We start from the raw sequence: 24,522 nt of genomic DNA, 5'->3' as shown, positions 1-24,522 counted from the left end.
TTCTGCCTCCTTCCTTCCCCCTCTAGCTCCCTGCTTGAGGCTGCCAGGCTGAGGAGAGGGTGGGTGGATGGGGAAAGAGGTAGTGGCACTGAATTCATAAAAACTTAAGCAAGAATAGTTCTCTCTCTGAAGTGAGAATGTATTGAACGCAGAAATTTGCAGCCTTAAGTACACAACAAAGAACAACCAAAAATCTTCACCTAAGCTAAGATACAGCTCAATAAAACACAGTGAGAGCACATGCAACTTACTCTAACTTAAAATGTAAACCAAGAAGACAAGAGAAAGACTTGCATAAGTCTTACATAATCCTGATGGCCGTGCGTCTCCTTACAGCCAGGTATCCAGAAAGTCCTTCTTGGGGAATCAGCAGGTGGTCCTAGGTGTTGGAGTGGAGATCCCTGTGCTCACAGGTGCCAGGGGACCAGTTACTCCAGCCCCAGTTCCCCAGCCTTTCCCCACTCCCCTGTGGCTTTGCAGAGCTGAGGGGAATTACATTTTTTCCCCCTCCCCTTATCAACTTGCTTGACTGCCTCAGACTCTTCCAGAGGTGGGCAGGGCAGGTGTGGAGTCTGCTGGTCTTTTGTCATTTTATAATGTAAATGTAGTTCTTTGCTTTCTTTGCTCACACCAGCCCAAGCAGTCCCTTGCAGGCTGTTCCCCCGATCCCCCCTCTGCTTCAGCAGGGAAAAGTCTGGCAGGAGCTGCCTCCGACCCCCAGGCAGACCCAACAGGGTTTTCCACCCCACCTCCTTGTCAGCCAGCCCTCACTGCTCCAGCTATGGAGCAGAGGGACAGAGCCAACCCTGCTTTCTGGAGCAGAGTTAAGCCCAGGGCTGCATAGCATGCTGTGGGACTGTGATTTAACTTGAACCAGGAAGGGGCCTGGGACAGAAGTTTCATAAACTGGTTTGAGCTAAATCAATTAAGTCTGATACTACATTCAACCAGGTTTATTTTAACCAGTTTCAGACATTTTAAAACTGGTTTATGTGCACTAAACTTCTGTTCCATTACAGGTTTAAACCAGTTTCTGATAACTTAAATTTGTAACTTCTGTCCCTAGCCATTATCTCCATTAGGACTTTAATGTGGAATAGTTAACACACTTTAATTATTTCGCATCAAATGCACATCTTTGTTGGCAGTGAAGACAAAACCAAATGTCTCTCTACTCTTTTTTCCCCCTTAACAGCATGTTCAATTTATGGTAGATTGAAACTCTTCAGGGCAGGAACCTGTCTGAACTATTTTAATACCACATGATGTAAAGAACTACATGAAGTCTGTTCTTAGCTCAGTATTTTGCATTTGTTGGAATACAGCCTACAAAATTTAAACTGATTCAGAAGTTTTATTTGGTTCCTCAGCTATTTGCATTTATACTAGGTCTTCATAGTAACATATCACCATAAAATACTTAGTGCTCCTAGTATACTTTGCAATTTCATAGTGCTTTATAAGGCTCCCAAGAATGCTATAGAATCTGGAATATGATAAGGATAACTAGGTATTGTTTAATGTTTGTCTTTATGCAAAAGAACATCAGGCCATTTCATTTAACCCTTCAGCAAGATGGTGATCGTTTTTACATTGCTATCACATTTCACACAGCTCTACTAGCTACCAACATTGCATACTTGCATAACACTTCACAGTAAAAGATACCCTTTCCTAATTAAGAGGTAAGTTTAATTTGTAAGACCTACTTTCAAGCCAGAATCTCAAAAACACTGACAATTTTAATCTTAAGATTTTGTATGAAAAATTATTTACTTATTGGAATATGAGGATATTTCAAGACGATTTTTAAATAATTTTCATACAAAAATCCTTATGAGTTATTTTTTGTGTTTATACTCAGAATTGTTTGCTTTTAGAGTTGGATCAAGGCCTCATGCATTCACTGACTAGTTCTGTAGATAAAGAAGGAAGAGAAACCAAGGGTGATAAAAATCAGAAGCATAAACATAATCAGCTGTAATCAGTTGTCATAGAGTTCACCTTTTCTTGACTGAAATATTGGTAAAGAATTGGATTAGGTAGATGAGTAATACATAAAAAAAATTCTGTCCACAAAATTAAAATAGTTACTTTAAAAGGTCATAAAAAACCAATTTGGAATATGTTCTCCAATATACTATCCACCAAATCCCACCTAGTTGTTTTGATTGGATGTTTATTTTGGAAATTCTAATTGATGAACCTTCTGGGTGTCTTCCCTGTTCTGTACAAAGCAAATTCATACGTATTAAAGTGAAACAATGGCAACAACATTCTTTAGGTAACCTTCCTAACCATTTTTCTTTATAACCAATTTTAGACACGTTTTTAATTAATTTGTATTTTTACCACAAAAATGAGAATTAAAGAAAATTAACTTTTTGCTCAATATGTTATGAGCAACAAATATGTAGTAAACAGGTTTACTGAATAAAATGTTCTATTTTCAATAACCCATTGAACATTTCACCTAATGTTTGTGTTTAGAAGTATACCTCATATATATCCAAATGCGTTCAAATGCTCAGGGCTCTGTAATATGAAAATTAAAGTGTTTCACAATTCCAAAACATAATGCATTATTAACCTGGCCTCCTGTTGCCATTTATTTGCTAAGTCTCATTTTGGACTGAACAACATGTATACAATACCCGACAAAATACAGACCGGTACTAACGTACACAGAAGTATCAAATGCAGCCCAAATGGAAAGATTTTTGTGTTTAAGGAAAACTCCCACTAAAATGAGTCAGAGAAGTAGGAACAGTAGAATCCAATCCCGTATGGATGTAATTGCAATGTGATGCATATCAAGAAATATTAAAATATTACATTTTAACAAGTTTAGGAAACAATCTGAAGTTAAGAACAGGATTGTAATTTGAGTGTGTCATTACTCATTAGTAACATTTTGTCCTTATGATATGTGTGAGATCTTCATATAATGTTCTCTCTCTTTTCAGATTTCTATTTTGAAACATTTGATGAAACTATAACAGATTATGTGAGGTGAGGTGACATATTTTAAATACCATTTTGCAGTAGGAGGAAGACAAAACACTAGTTTTACTGAAAAATGTGAACATTTATTGTCATTGCTCATTAAGAGTCAAACTTCATTTTTCAAACTATGTTCGCACTGTAATTCCCTGTCTTTTGTTTTATTAAGTATGAACTAATCATTTGGATTAACACTTCTTAAATAAACATTAAGTCAATAGCTAAATAATTAAATTAATTATTAAATAATTAAATTAATGCAGTTGTTGTCTTCTGTTTTGTAGATTTCTGTAAAACTCAGTGCCACCCTTCTTGTTTAGCTATTTAGGTCTTTGTTAATTTGTCTATTCTCTCAGTGTAAGCATCTTCCTGCATTTGCAGCTTTTCATTTATCTCAGACTGTGAAGAAAATCATAAAACAGTGATTACAATGGAGCTATCTTGTGCAGCACATTGTCTTTGTGGTTTTGAAATACTGTACTGCATTAACACAGACATTACCCTACATACACCTTCCTGTTGTGTAGACATTCTGGTGTTCCAGGCTGTATTTATGTGATAACACGTTATCATATTACTATGTACACTTCCAATGTATGGTATATCTGCCATGAACAGGAAGTGATATTGGGACAGCCATTTTTCTTATAACCTTGTGTTGGGAGATAGGCTAATTTGTCTGTATTCTAAGACAGACTTTACCAAAACACAAAATTAGAAAAAAATTGAACTGGGATTTGGTTATTGCCACTGTGTTTTTTTGCTACAGAAGTTTGGTTTCTAGTGTAATACATTTCATTAAATGACTATTGGAATTTATAAAACATTATTGGAAATAAACAGTAAAACAAATTTATGAGATTCTAGTTGTCTTTCTTAACTACAGACATAATTCTGAATATATATTATACATAGGGATTCCAGAATGCTGCAATTTTTCAGTGTTTAAATGTTAATGTAAGATTTATAATGTAAGGTCCCAGGGTTGTAACACATTTTAATAAACTCTTCATCAGTAATAATATGACAATGCAATTCTGGGGTGTGTCCACAAATGCAGGCACATGTGCTTGCAGCAGCTCAAATAGAAGCAGTGCAAATCTGAACCAGGGCTTTTTGCCTCAGTGCATGTGCCTGGACATGCACTTTGTTGTGGAGCAAATTGTGCCACTTGGGGCAAAATAACCCTGCCTGGCTCCTACCGGATCTGGAGCCAGGGGGAGCTAGAGCCAGCACAGTATAAAAAGCTGCCCTAGCAAGCTTCTAAGGAAGGAGCCTCTGTGAAGAAGTTGGTCATGCCTCTTTCTGTCCCAGGCTGCTGCAAGCTTGGTCTCAGAAGCTTCTGGGGAGAAAGTGGCCAGGCCCTATCCTGCTTTTGACTACTGTTAGCTACTGGCTTGGTCTCAGAGCTTTTGGGAGTAAGTTGGCCACACCGCTTCCTGCCTTGGGCTGCTGCTACTGTTGCTGCCCCCCCATGGGGGGCAATCCTTTGCTGCAAATTGCTGCTCCCCCTTGGGGAGCAGCCCACTCCACTGCACCCCTGCTTCTGGCCTGCTGCCCAGCCTGCTGCCAAGCTGAGGTTGGAGGACAGCTTAGGGAAGGAGCCTGTGCTGCTTTTGGGCCTCTCTCCCACCATCACTGCTGGAGCCTAAAGGTGCTTTGCCTGCCCCAGTTGCCTTGGCAGGCCAACCTCCACTCTTACCAGAAGCACATCCTGAGTGGCTGAACTGGATGGCTCACTGCTGCCACCTCTCAGGAGAGGGGGAGATTCCCTGCTGCACCACCTTGCACCACTCAACACCAAACCTGCACTGGATTACTTCCTAATTGACTGATTGTTCCTGCCCTCCCCCACAGCTGCCTCATTACCTTTGATCCTGCTTTATTTTTCCTGCCTATTGCTCTGCTGCTGAATGCTTGGCTGGAGGCCTGAGGGGCTTTTGAACTGATCTTCAACAAACAAATCCCCTCCACTGCTCCAGCCATCTCTTACATCTGCCTCAGCAGCCTTCCCTGTGTGTTTTACCCTTTTGTGGTAAGTCCTGTGGTCCACTACTCTTGCTGTGGGGTTTTTTGTGTGGCTGAATAAGCCAGCTTGAGTCTCCCCAGCCCTTGTGTTCCACTTTTCCCCAAGCATAGCCCTCCCAGCTTTTTTCCTGCAGGAATGTAGCTCAGTGAGATTCATCCCCCTTTCCCTTTCCCCTGTATTTTTTCCCCACAACCCTAGGCTGCACCTATTAGGCTCACCATCCCTACTGTACTTTTTTTGGTTTCCTTTTTTGGTTTCCCCTCCCAGATATGAAGCAATGGCAGGGCAGGAACCTTCTGGGGGGCGGGGGAAGATTCCTCCACAGAACTTCCTGCAGCTCCCACTATGGGGGAAGATCCCAGTCAAGCCCCCAAGGGGATGCATGCCCCTGCATCCCTGACCCCAGAGGCAGAGTCCACATAACCTCTTCCATGAGTAGAGAAGCCTGAGACCTCTGTTGTGGGGAGCCATCAGGGCCAGGGGCTCTCCCTTGGTCAGGCCCCTCCTGGAGGAGATCCCAAGGGCCCCACCCCATGCCTAGACCACCAGTGCCTGAAGGGACCAGGTGCACCACACCAACTGGCACTTCCACTCACCTTGTCCCTGACTGTGCTCCCCAAACCCTGAAGGAGAGTTATCTCTCTGGTGGTGGCCCTCTTGCTAAGGTGCCAAGACCCAAGCCTCAGCCATGTGCACTCATGCTGTCATCAGGTCATGATCCAGTTGGCAGTGGAGTGTGGCTGGAGGCTCATAATTACTTTTCAGAGGCCCTAGTGAGGATTTTCTATATGCTGGGAGACCTGCTTCTGGTGCTGTGCCCTGGGGCTGTTGCATGGTCAGGTGAGGAGGGTGTCTGCAGGTCCCACTGACAAAAAGGGTGCCCCTATCACCAGTGCACCTCCCCACTTGGGCCCCCCGGTATACCATCCACAACTATCAGCCCCCCTGTGAGGTCAGGGACCCAGCCTCCCAACCAAGTATGGTGGAGTTCCAAGGAGGGGGGCAGCGGCTGGGGGTGGAGAGGGAGAGGGCCCCCCCCAGCCATGCCACCACTGTAACTGTTTCACCGCCCCAACCCTCACCTTCTACTGGAGCCTGTCCACCTGAGGACTGCCCTATGGCTAAGTGGGTGCAGGTCCCCTCCAGGCACAAAGTCAAGAGAAAGGCCCGGGTGCAGATAGAGCCCTTTTATGTAGAGGACTGCCCCCCCACCCCAGACCATCACATGGGGACAATGAGCAGTTCAGCTTCTGGGGGCCTCAGCTGTACCCAACACCCCACCCCCATGGAAGATTAAATGGGTTATCCCAGTAAAAGAGGTTTCAGGGCTGCTGGACACTCCCAAACAGGAGCCCATGAAGGAAGTCCCTCACACCACTGGCCAGGGCCTACCAGCTGAGACCATGGGTGCTGAAGCTGACTCAGAAGAAGGTCTGGCAGCAGAGCCCTCCCCCTCTGATCTGGGGGAGACTTGGGGCCCTGGGGCTCTCCCCATTGAGCCCTGGAAAGGGAGGTCCCCTTTCCCAGGACCCTGAGGCAAACACCAAAGACACCCAGGCTGCCTAATGGGTCTCTTCCCTCCACCTTCCAGAAAAACCTCACCTCCAGCCTGCCCCATGGTCCTGCACCAGGGTGGGTCAGGGTTGGATCCCCAGAGCATCAAGCTGATCTTGTTGAGGACCCTGCACAGATACCTCCCCCCCCAGAACTCCAGCTCTACCCTACCATCTTGTGAAGGAGCCCTACCCCAATCCTTACCCCCACCCCAGTCCCAAGGGGTTACAGAGCTCTCCCAATCCCAACCAGAGTCCAGGGTTGTAGCAGACTGGGGAGTTCAGATGGTGCCTAAGGAGCCCATTGAGCCTCAGGACCAGAAGGAGGACATCTGAGAAACCAGCAGGCTCTATGAAGCCTGAAGACCTCTCAGTTCCAGTGGTCCCCAGGGGTGAGCTACTTGCATTTCTTGACTGTGACTACACTCGCCGGTCCACCAGCAATTCTTGGATTGCTGGGAAGATTTTGATAGCATCCTTGCCACCCAGTGTGCTTGTGCTGCCTGGCCTGGCCCGGCACGGTGGACTGTGTGGAACAGAGCTGCATCCTCCCAGCCCCAGGTGGCTCATGCTCCCTGGCCCGGCCTGGTGCGCAGGGATCATGTGGAGCCGAGCTGGGTCCTGCTGGCCTTGGAACTGCTCATATCACCACACAAGCAGCCCCAGGGCTGGCAGGACCCGGCTTGGCTCCACACGGTCCCTGCATGCTAGGCCCAGTCCTGCTGCCATAGGAAGGGCTTGGCTGGTGGCAGGACCCAGCATGGCATGCAGGAACTGTGTGCCACACCAGGTCCTGTCAGCATGGGCCAGGCCCCAGCAGGGCCAGCTCCTGCCTCTGCCCCCTGTGCCTGTGGGGGGGGGGGGGAGAAGAGGATTATCCAGCCCCATGTGGTTGAATAATCTGGCTTTGCACCAGAGAGGGTCACAGGGCTTTGGGAGGTGTGTCTCCTGTGCATGCCTCCTGGAGCCATGTGATTGACCCTGGTGTAAAGCTGGACTAATGAGCCCAGTCCAGCCAGGCTGCAGAGGGGCCCCAGGACCAAGCTGGGTCTGGCACATGGTCCCTGCATGCTGCACTGGGTCCTGTCACCATGGGCCCAGCCTGGCTGGGCTGCAGAGGGGGCCCAGGACCTGGCTGGGCCCGGCATGTGGTCCTTGTGTGCTGCGCCAGGTCCTGCTGCCACAAGACCAGCCAGGCTGGGTAGCAAGAGCAGCTCCAAGGCTGGCAGGACCAGGCTGGGCTCAGCTCATGGTCCCCCAACTGCTGCTGTTAAAGGTTAGTAATGGGCCCTGGTCAGGGGGGGCTGGGGCCCTCCAGGGTGGAGCTGGGGTCCTGGGGGGAGGTATCCTCCAGGGTGCCTAGGACCTTGGGCAGGGGGGCTGGGGCCCTGTGGGGAATGGAGGCTGTGGCCCTCCAGGGTGGAGCTGGGACCATTCAGGGGTCAAAAAAAAAATCACAGGAAAAAAATGGGTGCAATGCATGCTCAGCCACTGAGATCTGCTGAAAAACAGAGGCAGGCTGCCTTGAGCTGTGCTGCTGGGCAGGCTCCATGTGGCAGAATTGCCATGGCTGCAGTTCTGGGAGGCCCCCAGGACAGGCTGCTACTTGGCCCCAGGGAACCAAACTTCCACACATGTCTGGACGCACCCTAAGGGTGCATACACAAGTGTAGCTCCCTGCTGTAATTCAGAACTCTTTGCGGGGAACGTGCTGAGTTATAACAATTCCTCAGACCAAACAGAAGTTCACTGTTGGTTCCAGGGGTGAAGAGAATCTAGCTGCTGGCTTCAAACCTGTAGCTGGTTTCCCCTAGCAATGGTCCTTCCTTCCTCCCAGCCTGGGATGTTTTCACAACAGAAGGGGGAAAAGGGAGCAGAGCTCATTCTATGGGTTTTCCAGTCCACACTGGAGTGTGGGGTGGGTGGATCGACCCACCTCACCCTCTGTGGGCTGAAAAACCCCCAGACCAAACTCCCTCTTCTCCCTTTTCCCTTCTCCTATTCTGAAAACAGTGACAGGCTGGGAGGCAGTGCAGACAAGTTACTGAAGATGCTATGTTTTGAAATGTCTTCATCTGAACCCTCATGCAATTGTGGGATTGGGCCCTTTTAAAGTGCTTTGCAACCATGCACTTCTGCCTGGTCATGACAATAGACGAGTGCTTTCAGAGGCCACATCAAGCAAAAACTCTCGCTTCTGTCTGTGCCATAAATACTTGCTATACACTGCAAAACGTCATGTTTGAAAATGTTTATTGTACATGTACAACACTGCTTGTGTTCTTGGGGGGCATCTATAAGGGAATTTTATCATTTGTATCAATGAGAGCAGGATTTAGCTCATGCTTTCCAAAATTCATAGTAATTGTGGAAACATATGTTATGTCCCTTAATCTCTATTTTTTTTTTTTAATTTTATCTCATGAGGTGACTAATCTGCAAGCTACCTATAGCTGATAAACCACATTCTTACAGCATATGAATGGGTTCTTTTGCCCTATGGTGTAAGTACAGTTTACAGTCATTAAAGTAGGGGTTAGCCAATTAGCCAAAGTTAGAATTACTGAATATATTTGTACTACTAGTACCTGCAGGTTGCCAATAACTTCATTTGTGATCTGACCCAGTACAGATTTTACATCTTCAGTGGTGAAACCAGTCAATGGATCTACTTTTAGGAATTCCTCCTCTGGTTGGGGTTCTTCTGGATAATACTCTTGATCAATTTCCTAACAATAAAATGCCATACAAATTGTTTCAACTTAAAACATTCTACTATTAGGTACAGCATCAAAATTCTGCCAGCCCCATAACACAACAGCCAAATACTGAGCTGGCATTTTCAAAGTTATGCTTTGGAAGTGAACTTCCGAATTTTCTTTTCATTGGTAAAGACACAGAGGGCACAATGCAGAGGTAATGCGACTGCTTAGAGGGAGATGCTTAGGAATACCAACTAAATTACTCCATATACCCTCCCTTGCTGACTAATTAATACAATAACAGTAACTTCATTCAATGTAAATATGAATGCTTCCAGTATCTTGATTGCACAAATAAGAAATGAAACTGGGTGATTTAGTTGGTCCTTTAATGTGGAAAAGTTAGATGTAGATGGCTCATAATGAAACGGATATAAAAAGAAAACTTTACCTCTGTTTCTACCTCTGCAGCTGGAGGCATCGCTATAAATGATGAATATATATTGTAAGGAAGACCTTCTTCTAGTGGAGCGGGGAAAGAGGTATCTGCAGATTTGACAAGTTCAATCACATTCTGTAGGGACAAACACCCCCCCCCAACACATTTGTAACATAGGGTTTAATTATTGTTCATAGCTCTGCTATTTCCTTTTGAAAGGAAATAAAATGTTTTGTTCACAACAAAAATAGCACCTTTTCTTGCTATCCAGGTGCTTCACACTGGAAAGCTTAACAACCTCTATTACAGATTACCCTTAAACTCTGGCATGTATTTTCCAGAGCCTTCTTTAAAATGGAACTGGACAGTTTACTTGGAAAAAGGTGTTGGTTTCCCAGTACTACAGTGCTGAATGATTTTGTTAAATTACAAATACTTTCCTAATCTTGTATTTTGAAAAGTATTCTGGAAATTATGCTCCATTTTCCACCAAATTAAAAATATATCATTTGCTCAGATATGACCCAAAATGTAGGTGGTATTAAAACAAGATTTAAAAATCCCAAACCCAAAGGACACCAAGAAGATTTCCAGGACTTTTAAGAAAAAATAAAAATATTGATATTTAACAATCAGAAAGACTCCTCTACAAATTTTTGCAGCCCAAGTTTGTAGCATTGTGTTAGTATATAAGGACCTAAAAGGGAAAGTAAGGCCCTTGGCAGATGTTACATTTATCTCAAAATTAATGTGTTAATCATGCACTAAATTGTAATATACTACATGTTCAACCCTTTATCATAACATAATATGGTAAACCAGCCATAAAAATATTCTATGTTTAATGTGGAACTTCTTTGTTTATCATTTTTATGGCACTTTATTTTGAACATGTAGCATGTTAAGCCTGGCTGTGTTGCCCCACATGTGGGTTGCACAGCAAGATTTTCAGCTGAAGGTGCCAGCATGTTTTCAGCCATACCTTGCAGCCCATGTCCCTGGTCCCTGATGCTGGGCTTCATAGCATGGCTTTAAGGGTACCAGTGTAATGCAATCCCAGGTCCCCAGAACTGCACATCTGGCCTGCCAGGACACATGACTTTTGGGATCCAGGATAAAATTAATCAGACCCCAGTCATGCATGTAAATTAGTATCTTCCAGCAGCCTAATAGTTACAAAAGTGAAAATCAGTTATTCATTTTGAGTTTGCTGGCTAACAGAAAAATCAAAAACAAAATTCCAAAAAGCAAGAGTATTTCTGGCTGGTATGTTTTACTGCATTAATCACATGGTTGGGGGTAGTTGGAAAGCATTCTTCTTCAGGTTCAGCAAAGTTACCAAACACAAAAATCCTTTCCCCTAGCATATTTCCAGGACACCATGGGTATGTCCAGATAAGCGCTGACATTTGGTTCCCCAGAGATGAGTAGAAGCAGTACATAGCTACCTGGCCCTGGGGAACACCCATGCCAGGTTCACTTTGGCAAGTGACAAGGGTAGTAGGGGAGGCTGGCCCCAGCAGCCTTACTTGGGGTTCTAGAGGCATCCCAGGTCTGCAGCTGCAGCAATCCTGCCTGTGGAGCCTGGCCAACAGCTGCAGCATGGCTCCAGGCAGCCTGGCTCTGCTTTTCAGCTGTGTGCTGCCCGTGCATGTGCTGCTCTGTTTATTTTTCCCACAGCTTTTTTTTGACCCCTGGATATCCAGGAGTAAAAAAAACCCTCAGGAAAAAAAAAAAAAAGCAGAGCACCACACACACAGATAGTGTACCCTTGCTATGCAGAGAACACCTGACTGTGTGGTATGTGGCACTGCAGACATATTTGCAGTGCCACATATTGCATGGGTGTGTCCAAATGAGTGTGCACATGCTTGTTGCTGCATCTCAAAGCAGTTTAAGATGCCACAAGAGCCATGCTGGAAACTAAAAATGTTCCCCGCACTGTGTATTTGCAGCACAGACTCTAAATCTGATACTGGGAAATCCTGGTATTAAAAAAACAAAACAAACAAAAAAAACCAACAACCAAATAAAACCCGGGGGAAAAAAAAAAAGTGATGCAGGGCAGTCCAGCCAGACCTGTGGCCATGTGGTTTCGGGCAGAACCAGGTTACTCTTGCTGTCACCCAGGGTCCTGGCATCCCACAAAGGGGCTGGGCATTGGGCTGAGTTGGGTCCTGCCTCAATAAAGGTGGCTGGCACATGGGGATGGTACATGGGGCACTTGAAAACAGGACCCAAACTGGCCCTGCCCGGCCTGACACGTGGAGAGGTGCTGTGGGTGGTGGCCATCTCAGTCCTGTTCAAAGCCATGTGCTAGCAGGGTGTGCCAAGCCAGGTCCATTCACCATGTACAGACCCTAGGTTAGGCTGTGCTGTGCCACTGCAGGGCTGTGCCTGCAGCAAGCCGTGGCCCCGATGGCCCGGCTAGTGGCTGCGTGCCACAGGGGGTATGTGGGGGAAAGGCATGTGGTGGCCTATACCCACACACCCCACACTCACTCACAAACCCCCCCATACATCCATCCAAGAACCCCACACCCACACCCATTCCCACCCCTCTCCTGCAAACCTCATATCCCTCCCACATCTCACACCCTGCATACCCAGATGCCAGACAGGATTGGACCTGCTGGGGGGAGCTGTGGCTGTGGGTGCAGCTTTCTCCACATCCTGGTTAGCAAAAGGGGAAGGGGGAGCTCTGATTTTTCTAGAATAATAAAACGAAAACCAAAACACACACACATTTTAGAATTCATTTTATTATGATGATAGAGGCACTGGTAGGCTTCCAAATTACTTTAAAATTGTCAGTATACCAAGCAAATATTTCCTAAGGTCGGTTGGTCTGTCTGTCTGTCAGTTTATATATAATGGCATTTCATTTTAATAATGGAAGAACATGGATTTTTGGGTGTTTTAAACAGTGAATTTGGGATGTTTTATCAGAGAAATTGCAACTTTTAAATAGGAAATGCCAGGATTCCTGCTAGTGAGGCAAGTATCAGGACCCAGGCAGAGTAGACTGCCCAGGACTGGCACCGGGGATCCAGCTGGAGGGCAAATGAGGTGGCTGACCTCCTGGCCATTTGTGGCTCATTGTGGTGGCCTGCTTTGAACTGTCAATGAACCACAATGAGCACATTTTCCAGGCAATAGCTACCCACATGGCAGGGCAGGGGCACACATGGCATCAGCCCTGCTCAAAGGCCAACAGTGCAGCCACAGTCCACTGGCAGCATGCCCAGAGGTGCAGACAGTTCTGCTGCAATGCCTATACCACTGCCCAGGTGGCTGTGTGGTCCCCATCCATGTCTGGCAGGTGTGCAGATATAGGGCTGCAGGTACAAGGGGGCAGATGCTGTTGCAGGTGGCAGCAGATCACAGCCAGGCAGCAATCTCCAATGCCAGAATGCTGCAGTGGGTAGAGGGTGCAAAGGCCACTCTAGGTGAGGGCTACTACAGCAGTCCAGCTGGCACAGGGGACTAGTATCCCCATGTGTTAACTGATTGGGCCTTAGAAGCTCCTGAGAGCAAGTAGCCTAGAGCTGCTCACCAGGGAAGTTTTTTATACCTCCCCCTGGCTGCAGATCTGGGAGTAGTGGGGCAGGGTTGTTTTACACCAAATTTGCCCCACAACAAAATACATGTTCAGGCATGTGTGTTGAGGCACAAATCTCTGGCACAAACTTGTGCCACTGCTATTTGAGCTGCTGCAAACACACGTGCCTGCATGTCTGGATGCACCGCACAGGTGCATCCAGATGAGCATATATATCCTTTTTGCAGCATCTCAAACCCCTTGAGGTGCTGTGAGAGGCACGTACAGGAACAAAAAAAATGTTCCCCACACTGCAAATTTGCAGCACAGAGGCAAAATTAGACCCCTGGATATCCTGGAGTCAAATAACACCCCAGGGGGAAAAAGTGGGCCAGGGCAGGGTCTGAGACTGTGCCCTGAGGCAGCCAGAGGCTCAGTCCCCCTCAGAGATGCTCTGGTAGCCTACCAGAGCTCTCTGTGGTTGGCTCTTTCACTGCTGCTGAAGCACACTGCCTACATGTGAGGGGCAGGCAGCAGTACAAGCTGCAGGGACCTGGACCCAGCTTTGTGACAGGTAAGTAGGGAGTTGGGGGGCTGGAGATATGGGGGAGGCCCCACCCAGTCCCTGTTGTTTTTCGAAACTCCCTGTTTGTCCTCCCAACTCCATTCACTCCCCCAGCTCCTCATTCATTCCCTTCACCTCCTGTTCATTCTCCCCACCCCTTGTTCACTCCCCCTGGCCCCCATTCATTTCCCCAGCGCCCAACTCACTCTCCAAGCCCCCCCCCTCGACACTCACTGGCATTGGCAGAGAATGAGTAGAAGGCTGGAGACTAGCCTGTGGAGATGAGCTGGAGATGTTCCCTCTTGCTTGTTCCCCTGCTCGGTTCCAGCCTTCTACTCATTTCCCTACTCATCTCCAGCCTCTTGAGGCTGGAGATGAGCAGGCAGCTGGAAAATAGCCACTGGAAATGAGCTGGAGACTTCCCCTACTGTCTGCAGCCTCCTGTTCCTTCTTCTATTCTCTCCAGCCTTCTGATCATCTCCAGCCTCCAGAAGCAGCAGTAGCAGTAGCACCAGTGATTGGCAACTAAGAGACAGCTGTAGCAATGAGAAGGTAAGCCGGGGGAAGGGAGTGAGTGAGGCCAGGTGTTGGCGATTGGGCAGGGGACTCTTTCCTCGCCTGACCCTATTTAGCTGCACCAGGCAGGAGCCGCATGAACAGAGAGTGCAAACAGACACACTCTTTAGGGGCACGACAGAGTTTGCACCAGGGTTTGCACAGGCAGGCGCGCAAGAGAGGCCGCAGGCAGCAGAAGAGTCAATGGCGGTGGCGGCAGCAGCAGTCTCCAGGTAAGTGCGTGGGGGTGACAGCATGGGAGTTGTCATGCAGAGTGCAGCCAGGGCTCCTGCCCCACAGCTGCCTCCTGCCCTGGGGACTGGTGAGGCTTCCATGCAGGTGGGGCCACCTGCCTGTGGGGGCTGCCTGGCTTGGTCCTTGGGGCTGCGGGGGGAAGACACAGAGGTGGAGACGAGATTGATGGGTACTTTCTATCCCTGCAGGGCCCGTCCCTTCAGGCTGTCACCACCCAGGAGTCTGCAGGAGGTGAATGGAGGGTGGTCACCTCCAGGGCTAGGTGGCATTGCAGGAGGCATATAGCTGCATCAACTGTCACCCCAGTACAACTGGGGAACAGGTATGCGGCCCTGGCAGTGCTGGAGGAGACTGGGCATGAGGAAGAAGGAAGGGAGGAAGCCACGCCCTCATCCAGCAAGCCATCATATGTACCTACTGAGCATCATCCAGTGACCCAGAGGAAGAGATGTTGGGTCATCGTCATAGAGGACTCCCTCCTCAGAGGGACCCATCCACCATGCCGACCCCAATGTGAGAGAAGTGTACTATCTCCCAGGATCCAAGATTGGGGACATCACAGGGAAGAACACTGACCTCATCCAGCCTTCCGATTACTATCCTATGGTTCTCATCCATGTGGGAACCAATGATGTGGCCCGGAGTAGTCTGAACCGGATCATGGATGACTACAGAGCTCTGGGAGCCAAACTTAGAGAGTTGGGGGCCCAGATGGTCTTTCTGTCCCTCCTCCCAGTTAGCAGATGCCGTCAGTGGCAGAGCGCCTGCATCCATGAGGTGAACCGGCAGCTCCGGAGTCAGTGTCATCACACTGGATTTGGCTTCCTGGACCATGACCCACACTTCAGATCAGAGGGCATCCTGGGGCGTGATGGTCTCCATCTCTCCCCCAAAGGTAAGAGTTTGTTTTCTTACAGGCTAGTTGACCTCCTCCGACAGGCTTTAAACTAAGTTCATTGGAGGATAGGGATCCACAGGAGCAAGAAAAATTCAACCAGGTGTAGGACCTGCCCAGGTAAGAGCTCAGGTATATACCAAAGGACCAGTTGTCTCCCAGGTAGGGGAGGTGCCCAGGGCTCCCACGGGGGGATTAAGGTATCTCTTCACTAATGCAAGAAGCATGGGGAACAAGCAGGAGGAGTTTGCTCTTCTGCTTGCAAGTAGTAAAATTGACCTGGTTGGCCTAGTGAAGACATGGTGGGATGAAACATTTGACTGGGCATTAGACATAGAGGACTATAGGTTGTTTAGAAGAGATAGGAAGGGGAAAAAGGTGGGGGGGTTGCACTCTATGTTAGGGAACAGTATACCAGTTCTACCTTCCAAATGGGACCAGAGGAAGGCTTAACTGAGACCTTGTGGGTCAAACTTCAGGGAGGGTGGGGGGAGAGGGATCTGGTGGTAGGGGTTTACTACAGGCCACCACATCAGGAGGAAGAGCTGGATCTGGAATTTTCCAGGCAGCTTGGGGAGGCCATGCGTGCAAAGGATGTTGTGGTCATGGGTGATATGAATTACCCTGACATCAGCTGGGAGGAGCAGTCGTCCAGGTCTAGCCACTCACAAAAGTTCTTGACATGTGAAACAGGAAACCTACACCTCGTGCAGGAGGTACTCATCCTCACTAGGGGAAACGCCATACTGGATCTGGTGTTAGCCTCTGGGGATGACCTGGTGGGGGATGTGCTAGTACAAGGGAGGCTAGGGGACAGTGATCATGAAATGATCCAGTTTGCTATTCAGAGGAAGGTGGGGAGGGTAAGTAGCACAGCGCAAATGCTTGCCTTTAGAAAGCCAACTTCAATGTGCTCAGGGCAGTAGTCAGGGAGGCACTCGGAGTCCAAGGTGCAGCTAGTATGTGGGTCCAGAAAAGGTGGTCCTTGCTCAAGAAGGCTATCCTTGGGGTGCAGCAGGACGCAATTCCACTGCACAGGAAGATATGAAAAGGGTTCAAGAAACCTTCATGGCTGAGTGTGGATATCCAGGCTGGCCTGAGGGCAAAGAAAAAAGCGTACTAGTGGTGGAAGCAGGAGGCAGGGACCAAGGAGGAGTACATCTCCCTGACCCAAGCTTGTAGGGATTTGGTTAGGGAGGCTAAAGCAGCCTCCCTGACTCCAGGATGAATATGAGTCACCAATGTGACAAAGCAATAGGCAGAGCCAACTGCATGCACCCTGTCATGCATCAACAGGGGCATCGCTAACAGGTCCAGAGAGGTCTTGCTCCCCCTCTATGCAGTGCTGGACAGGCCACAGCTAGGGTACTGCATCCAGTTCTGGGCGCCGCACTTCAAGAGGGACGTGGAGAACCTGGAGAGGGTCTAGAGGAGGGTCACTCATATGGTTGGAGGCCTCTGTGGCCAGCCCTATGAGAAGAGGCTGAGGGACCTGAATCTTTTCAGTCTCTGCAAGAGGAGACTGAGGGGGGGATCTTGTGGCTGCCTACAACCTTATCAGGGGCCACCAGCAGGGACTCAGGGAAAGTCTGTTCACCAGGGCCCCCCTTTGAGTCACCAGGAACAATGGCCAAAAGCTGAGGGAGGCTGGGTTTAGGTTAGATATTAGGAAGAACTACTTCACTGTAAGGGTGGCCAGAGCCTGGAATAGGCTGCCCCAAGAGGTGGTGCTCTCACCTTCCCTGGAAATCTTCAAGAGGAAATTTGATAGGCACCTGGCTGGGGTCTTATGACCCCCAGTGCTCCTTCCTGCCCATGGCAGGGGGTCGGACTCAATGATCTGTCTAGGTCCCTTCCAACTTATTGATTCTATGAAGCTGGAGATAAGCAGGGTGCTGAAGCTGTGGGGGAGCTGTAGCCCCTGGGAGATGCTAGGACCCTGCAGGTAGGGTAGTTCATGTGCTGTGGTGGGGGGGGCTCTGCCCTGTGGTGGACAGGGGGCCCACCCCTCCTCAGCAGCCCCTACACTCAGTCACCCCACACCTACCAACACACTGACCCACAACCCCCACACCCACCCACACATTGGTGATGTCCCCCTGAGCATGGCGGTGCACCCTCTGTGAAAAGGCCCTGCTGACACTGCTGGCAGTACCTGCAGTTGTTCACCGCTCATCTGGACCCATTGCCAGACACCTGAGGCTGGAGGAGGAATGCCTGTCCAGGAAGATGGGTGGGGCATGGCTCCAGTGGAGCGGATCAGGCAGATGCGGAGCAGAGAGAAGAGGGTGGGTGGTGTGGGGCCAGATGAGGATCCAGGAGTGCATTGGGGCCAGGCATAGGCAGATTAATACATAGGCCAACTGGTCACGAGTGTCAGGACAGCCCTGTGTGCAGGGCTGGGGTTAGTCATCAGAGGAAGGCAGACTCTGCCACTACTTTGGGTCCACTCAGCTCCTGATGGTGGGACATGGGGGCTGTGGAGGAGTCTCAGCCCCAGGGCAAGAGGCTGCTTCCCCACTTCATCCCTGCTGGGCCACACAGCCCTTAGACCTCCCATCAAGGCTCCTCCAGCCTGGACCTGCACTGTTCGTGAACCAGAGATGCCAATTACCCCATGGAGTCCACGGCCGCTGATCCTGTTGGAACACAAGTGCCTGCCCGTCCTGGGCCTCTGGCTTCTCTGTGAGCAGTGGCTCCACCAAGAATGGGGGCTGCAGCAGTGGGTGGTGTACAGGCGGGAGAGCAGGAGGCAGGTGAAAGGAGTGTGGGCAGGGAGCAGCAGGAGCTTGGCAGGCACCAGGGGACCACCCCCAGTCAGTGATCAACCACTGGGGGACTGCACTATTGGTGATGTGGTCCCCCCCAGACTCAGGAGGCACCAGTTGCCCATGCACCCACACACCCACCCACATCCCTCCACCCCTCCTTCCACAGCCTCCTGCAAACTGCAAGTCCCTCCAGCATGACAGGGGCAGTTCCCAACTTCCCTTGGATTCAGCCCAATCTGTGGCGAATTCCAGGCTAAGGATGTCCCAGAAGAACTCTGCAGTCAGCCCATTGATGCCCACCTCCTTTCCAGGGTATAGAAGAAGCAGAAGCTGTGGTCCATCTCCCAAAGGAGCTGGACACACAAGTCAAAATGCACTGGAGGTGCGGTAGTCATTCAGAGCACGAAGCTCTTGCCACCTCTCTCAACACTCTTTGCAGAAGGACAGGCTGGTTGGGTCAGTGGGCAGGAGCCTCTCCAGCTCTGGCACTTCCAGCTTGAGATGCTCCCAGATTGCCTTCCTTTGCCACATGTGCACCCAAGTGTAGCTGTGGCAAAAAAGCCAGATATGCACCTTCCCCATGTCCCACCATCTCTGAGCTGAGGGGAAAGCTGCCTGTTGCTCCCACCAGGCCAGACAGAACTCCTGGAAGGCCTCCCTGAAGCCCACATCCTCCAACAAACTGGCATTGAAATGCCAGTAGGCTGACCCCAGATGCCTAGGCCCTAGTGTGGCCTGGGCCCAGACAAGGTGGTGATCACTAAAAGGGGATGGCTGGATGCCAGAGTGGGCCCAGGCAAAGTGTGACAAAGAGAGATAAACCTGGTCCAACCAGGAGTGGCATGCATGCTCCTCCCCACCCTCATATAGGTGAAGGCAGGGGGGTCAGTAGGTTGAAAAGCATGTCTACCAGGGGAGTAGTACATCAGGAGCTCCCTGAGGACACCCACAGCAGCCTGGTTCTATTCCCTGCCCAACTGGTCTTGTGTGTTTAGGATGACATCAAAGTCCCTGCCAAGGACCAGGCACTCACGAGGGTTGAGGGTGCCGATGTAAGTGAACACCTGGAGGACAAAAATCTGCCTACTCTGGGTCCCTTGCAGGGGTGTACACATTCAGAAGGTTCGGGACCAGCCCCTGCACTTGGACCCACAGGTGCTGCAGGTGCCCTGGCACCACCTCAATGTCCTAGAGAACCTCTGGCTGCAAGCTTGAGGGTGGCCACCACATAAGAGGTGGCCGAGAGGTGACTAAAAAAGTCCCTGCCTTCCCACTCCAGTTGCCAATTAGGTCTGTTGGCTGGAGTCATCAGGGTTTCCTGCAAGACTACCACAGGGTAACCCCCCTCCTGAAGGAAGGAAAGCACCCAGCATCACCAGAGATCCTTCCTGCAATTGTGGACATTGAGGGTCATGATCTTAAATGACTTCATGGCTGGGGGGTGGTGGAGTAGATGTTTCAGCAGGGGTCTCATGCATCTCAGTGCCCAGTGTAGGTACTGTCTGAGCCCCCCGGTCCACTAAGACCAAAGACTCTGGTTTGGATTGGGAGAGCTCTGCAGCCCCTTGGGACAGATGTCAGGGTAAGGATGGGGGTGGGGTAGAGCTGGAGTCCTGGCAGGTCTGTGCAGGGTTCCTGATAAGATCAGCTTGTTGATCAGGGGACTCAACCCTGACCCCCTCTGGTGCAGGACCATGGGGCAGAATGGAAGTGAGGTTTTTCTGGGAGTGGGATGGAAGAGTCCCATCAGGCACCAGGGTAGCTTTGGTGTCTGCCTGGGAAAGCGGATATCCCTCCTCAAGGCTCACTGGGGAGAGCCCAGGGGCCTATGTCTTCCCCAGATTAATCAGAGGGGGAGGGCTCTGCTGCCAGACCTTCTGGGTCAGCCTCAGCGTCAGCACTGGGAGTAACCTCTGGACAGTGGAATGAGGGGCTTCCTGCATGGGCTCCTATTTGGGAGTGTCCAGCATCCCCAAAACCTCCTCTACTGGGATAACCTTTTTAATATTTCCCATGGGTGGAAAGTCAGGTACAACTGGGGAGGCCCCAAGAAGCTAAACTTCTCCTTCTCTATATGTGATGGTCTTGATGGAGGGGGCAGAGGGCTCCAGCTGCACCTGGGCCTCTCTTAGCTTTGCACCTGGAGGGGATCTGCACCCACTCAGCCATGGGGTAGTCTTCAGGTGGACAGGCTCCACTAGGAGAAGGTGAGGGCTGGGGAAGTTACAGTGGGGGGCACAGCCAAGAACAGGGTGTTTCTGCTCCTTCTTATCTCCTGGCTGCTGCCTCCTTCCCTGGGACTCTACCAAACTTGGTTGGGGGGGCAGCATGCCCCAAGCTCATGGGGGAGCTGGTTGTTGTGGCTGGGGTGCTAAGGGGGCCTGAGTGAGGAGGGGAGCTGGTGGTAGGGGCACCTCTCTTGCCAGTGGGCCCTATGAATGCCCTTCTCACCTGGCCCATGAGGCAATCATGATACATGTGCCCTGGACCAGGGCACTGGAAGCACCACAGATCCCCCAGCACATAGAAAATTCTCACTAGGGCCCCTTGAAAAGGAATTATGAGGCTGCCCTTGGCCTCCAGCTGTGCTTCCACCACCAGCTGGATCATGACCTGATGATGGAACGAGCGCATGTGGTGGATGCCGGGGTCTTGGCACCCCAGTGAGAGGGCCACCACTAGGGAGATAATTCTCCCCAGGATTTGGGCAGTTGGTACTTCACCCCATGCCTACGGGTGAGTGTTGGAAAGGGGGTCTGCTCCCTGAGCTGGAAGGGCCAGTGGTGGAGGGTCCAGGCCCCACAGCTGTGGGTCACCCTGCAGCTGCCTTTGCATAACTGGAGGGCTGCATTGGTGGGACTGGGGGTAGGGTCAGGGACAGGCTGAGTGGGTGTGCTGGTTGCTGTGGCACACCTGGTCTCCTCAGGTGCTAGTGGTCTAGGCTTGGGGGTAGGACCCTTGCCATTCCCACCCCCAGCTGTGAAGGAGCCTGAAGAGGAGCCCTTCCCACTTCCCTTGCCCTTGGTCCTTGATGGTGAGGAAGGGGGCTTGGGAAGCCCGCTGGGAGGAGCCTGGGAAAGGGAGACCCCCTGGTCCTGCTGGCTCCCTACCCGAGTCTTGCCTGCCACTGCAGCAGAGGTCTCCTGCTTCTCTATCCCTGGAGGAGGTTGTTTGGATTTAGCCTCCAGGGTGGGGTCTGCAGGGGCATGCATCCCTTTGGGGGCTTGGATGGGATCTGTCCCTATAGTGGGGGCTGCAGGAAGTTCTGTGGGGGCATCTTCCCCCCTGCCAGAAGGTTCTTTCCCTGCCATGTTTTCCCCTCTCTGGTGTGAAACACATAAAAAAGCCCCAAAAATGTATAATGGGGCTGGTAAATCTAATATGGCAGGCTGGGATTGTTGGGGAAGAGTGGGGTAGGGAAGAAGGGAGCTGAAGCTCACTGAGCTACAGCCCCACAGGAAAGAAAAAAAGGGGAAGGATATGCATGGGGAATGTGGGAGAGATGGAACAGACATACAAGAGCTGGGGAAACTTGAGCTGACTTACTCAGCCACATAAACACCAGGGCAGGGGGAGTGGACCACAGGACTTACCACATGGGCAAAAAAGCACACAGGGAAAGCTGCTGAGGCAGAAGTAAAGGATAGCTGGAGCAGTGGAGGGGCTTTGTTTGTTGAAGATCAGCCCAGAAGCCCCTCAGGCCTCCAGCCAGGCACCCAGCAGCAGAGAATTAGGCAGGAAAAACAAATCAGGATCAGATGCAGTGAGGCAGCTGTGGGGAAGGGCAGGAGCAATCAGTCAATTAGGGAGTGATCCAGTGCAGGTGTGATTTCAGGTGGTGCAGCGAGGAATCTCCCTTTCTCCTGAGCGGGGATTGCAGCAGCAGTAGCAGTGGTGTTAGAAGCTGTTCAGCTCAGCCACTCAGGGTGTGCTTCAGGTGAAAGTAGAGGTGAAGGCAGGGGTGGCCTGCCAAGGCAGCTGGGGCAGGCAAAGCACCTTTAGGCTCTGGTAGCTATGGTTGGGGAGGGGCCCACGGAGAGCACAGGCTCCCTCCTGAGGCTGTTCCTCAACCATGGCTTGGCAGCGGGTTGGGCAATAGGCCAGAACAGGAGTGCAGAAGCTGAGGTGTGGTGGGCTCCTCCCCCAGGGAGTGCAGTGGCATGTAGTGAAGGACCACCTCCTCCTTGTGGTGGTAGGGCAGCCACAGCAGCTCCAGCCCAAGGCAGGAAGGGGTGCAGCCAACTTATCTCCAAAGTTCTGAGATGAAGCCAGAAGCTAGCAGTAGTCAGAGGCAAGAAGGGCCTGGGTGTCTTCTCTCCAGAAGCTCCTGAGACCAAGCTTGTAGCAACAGCCTGGGACATGAAGAGGCATGACCAGTTTCTTCTCAGAAGCTCCTGAGGGCAAGTAGCCCTGAGCTGCTAGCCAGGAAGTTTTTTTATACTGCTGAGGACAGCACAGGTGATTTCCCCAGCTGCAGATCTGGGAGGAGCCAGGCATGGTTATATTGCCCCAAGTGGAACAATCTGCTACACAATAAAGTGCATGTCTGGGCACATCTGCTGAGGCAAAATCACTGGCTCAAATTTGCACTATTTGAACTCCTGCAAGCGCACATGCCTGCATGTGTGGACACGGCCCAGAATTGCATTGTCATATTATTGACAATGGGGCATGCCATGGGCGCGTTCACACATAAAGGCATGTGCGCTTGCAGCAGATCAAATAGAAATGGTGCAAATTTGAGCGGGGGCTTTTTGCCTCAGTGCACATGCCAGGATATCCACTTTGGTATGGGGCAAATTGTGCCACTTGGGGCAAAATAACCATGCCTGGCTCCTCCTGGGTCTGTAGCCAGGGGGTTCTAAAGCCTGGGGCCAACACCTGTGCTGTCCCCATCAGTACAAAAAGATGCCCTGTCAAGTATCTCAGGGCACTCACTCTTATGAGTTTCTGGGGCCCAGCAAATTAGTACCTGGGGACACTACCCCTTGTGCCAGCTGGACTGCTGAAGCAGCCCTGAGTTCCCTGCACCCTCTACGCACTGCAGCAGTGTGGCAGTGGGGGGCTGCTATCTGGTTGTGACTTGCTGCACACCTGCCAGGCCCAGATGGGGATGCATAGCCAGTAGAGACATCTGCCCCTCTGGCCCAGCTGCCAGTGGGCTGTGGCTGCAGAGCTGGCCTTTGTGTGGCACTACTGCTATGTATGCTCCCTGCCCAGCCATCTGGTCAGCTATTGCCCGGAAGATGTTCCCAGTGTGGTGGCCTGCTTTGAACTGTCAAAGCATGTCCTCCTGGTCCCAACTGGCCAGGAGGTCAGTCACTTCCAGCTGGGTCCAAGGTGCCAGCTCTGAGCAAGCTCCTCTGCCTGGGTCCTGCCACTTGCCTCCCTAGCAGGAATTCTGGTTTTCCTTATTTGAAAACTGAAAAATCCCTGATAAAAAATTCCCAAAGTCACTTTGTAAAATACGCCAAAATCCATGTTCCTTCACAATTAAAACAAAAGACAACTAGAGAGAGAGTGTGATCAGTTGGGCAATGTTGTATTGATATAGCTACAGTGTTACAGCTATTTGGAAGCCTACCAGTGTCTCCATCATCATAAGATGAATTCTAAATACTTATATGTTTTGCTGTTTGCCTTTGGTTTTCTTACCATAGAGCAGTTAGAGCTTCCTGTGACCCTTTCACTAACTAGCATGTGGGGACAACTGCCCCTGCAGCCACAGCTCCTACAAGCAGGTATCATCCTGTCTGGCAGCTGGGCATGCAGGGTGTGTGCTGGGGGAATATGGGGTTTTTAGGAGGGGGATGGGAAGTGGAGTGGGGGATATGGGTGGCTGTGGAGGGATGTGGGGATCTGTAGGGTTTGTGGGTAGATTATGGAGGGACTGTAAAGGGGGCCTGCTCAGGAGGGGTCCATGCCTTCCTGCACAGCACATGGGCTTCCTCCCACAGGGCTACAGCCCTCTACAGGGGTTACAACCCCCCCACAGGGGCCACAGCAGCCCAACAGGGGTTACAATGCCTGAAACCCCCTGGCCTGCGGGAACTGCCCGGCAAGGTCTGGGGGGGCAGGGACTGGGGACTCCTGCACCTGTCCTGTAGGTATCCGCCTTAGGACCCTGGAGGAACGGGTGCGGGGGCTCCTGGAGGAGGTTAGCAGGCTGAGGGGAATCCGTGAGGCAGAGGAGGAAATTGATAGGTATTTTCTT

The 24,522-nt window shown here is 50.5% G+C and overlaps 1 protein-coding gene across 2 annotated transcripts in view; it reads right to left on the bottom strand.

Annotated features, from left to right (window-relative positions):
* Positions 1-2,931: 2,931 nt before the first annotated feature.
* CABCOCO1 (ciliary associated calcium binding coiled-coil 1) overlaps positions 2,932-24,522 on the bottom strand; it is a 155,187-nt gene continuing 133,596 nt past the window's right edge. For both annotated transcript variants that reach the window (XM_090057454.1, XM_090057453.1), the window contains 3 exons: positions 9,739-9,861; positions 9,174-9,314; positions 2,932-3,402 (listed from right to left, as the gene is read on the bottom strand). In XM_090057454.1, the coding sequence (XP_089913580.1) occupies positions 3,328-3,402; positions 9,174-9,314; positions 9,739-9,861 (339 nt within the window). In that variant the 3' untranslated portion in view covers positions 2,932-3,327. The remainder of the gene's footprint in view (positions 3,403-9,173; positions 9,315-9,738; positions 9,862-24,522) is intronic.

Source organism: Crocodylus siamensis, chromosome 7 (genome assembly GCF_052110815.1).
Source record: "Crocodylus siamensis isolate JL-2025a chromosome 7, ASM5211081v1, whole genome shotgun sequence".
Taxonomy (NCBI): Eukaryota; Metazoa; Chordata; order Crocodylia; family Crocodylidae; genus Crocodylus; species Crocodylus siamensis.
Note: the sequence above shows the minus strand (reverse complement) of the source record. Positions and strands in the feature narration are given on the sequence as shown.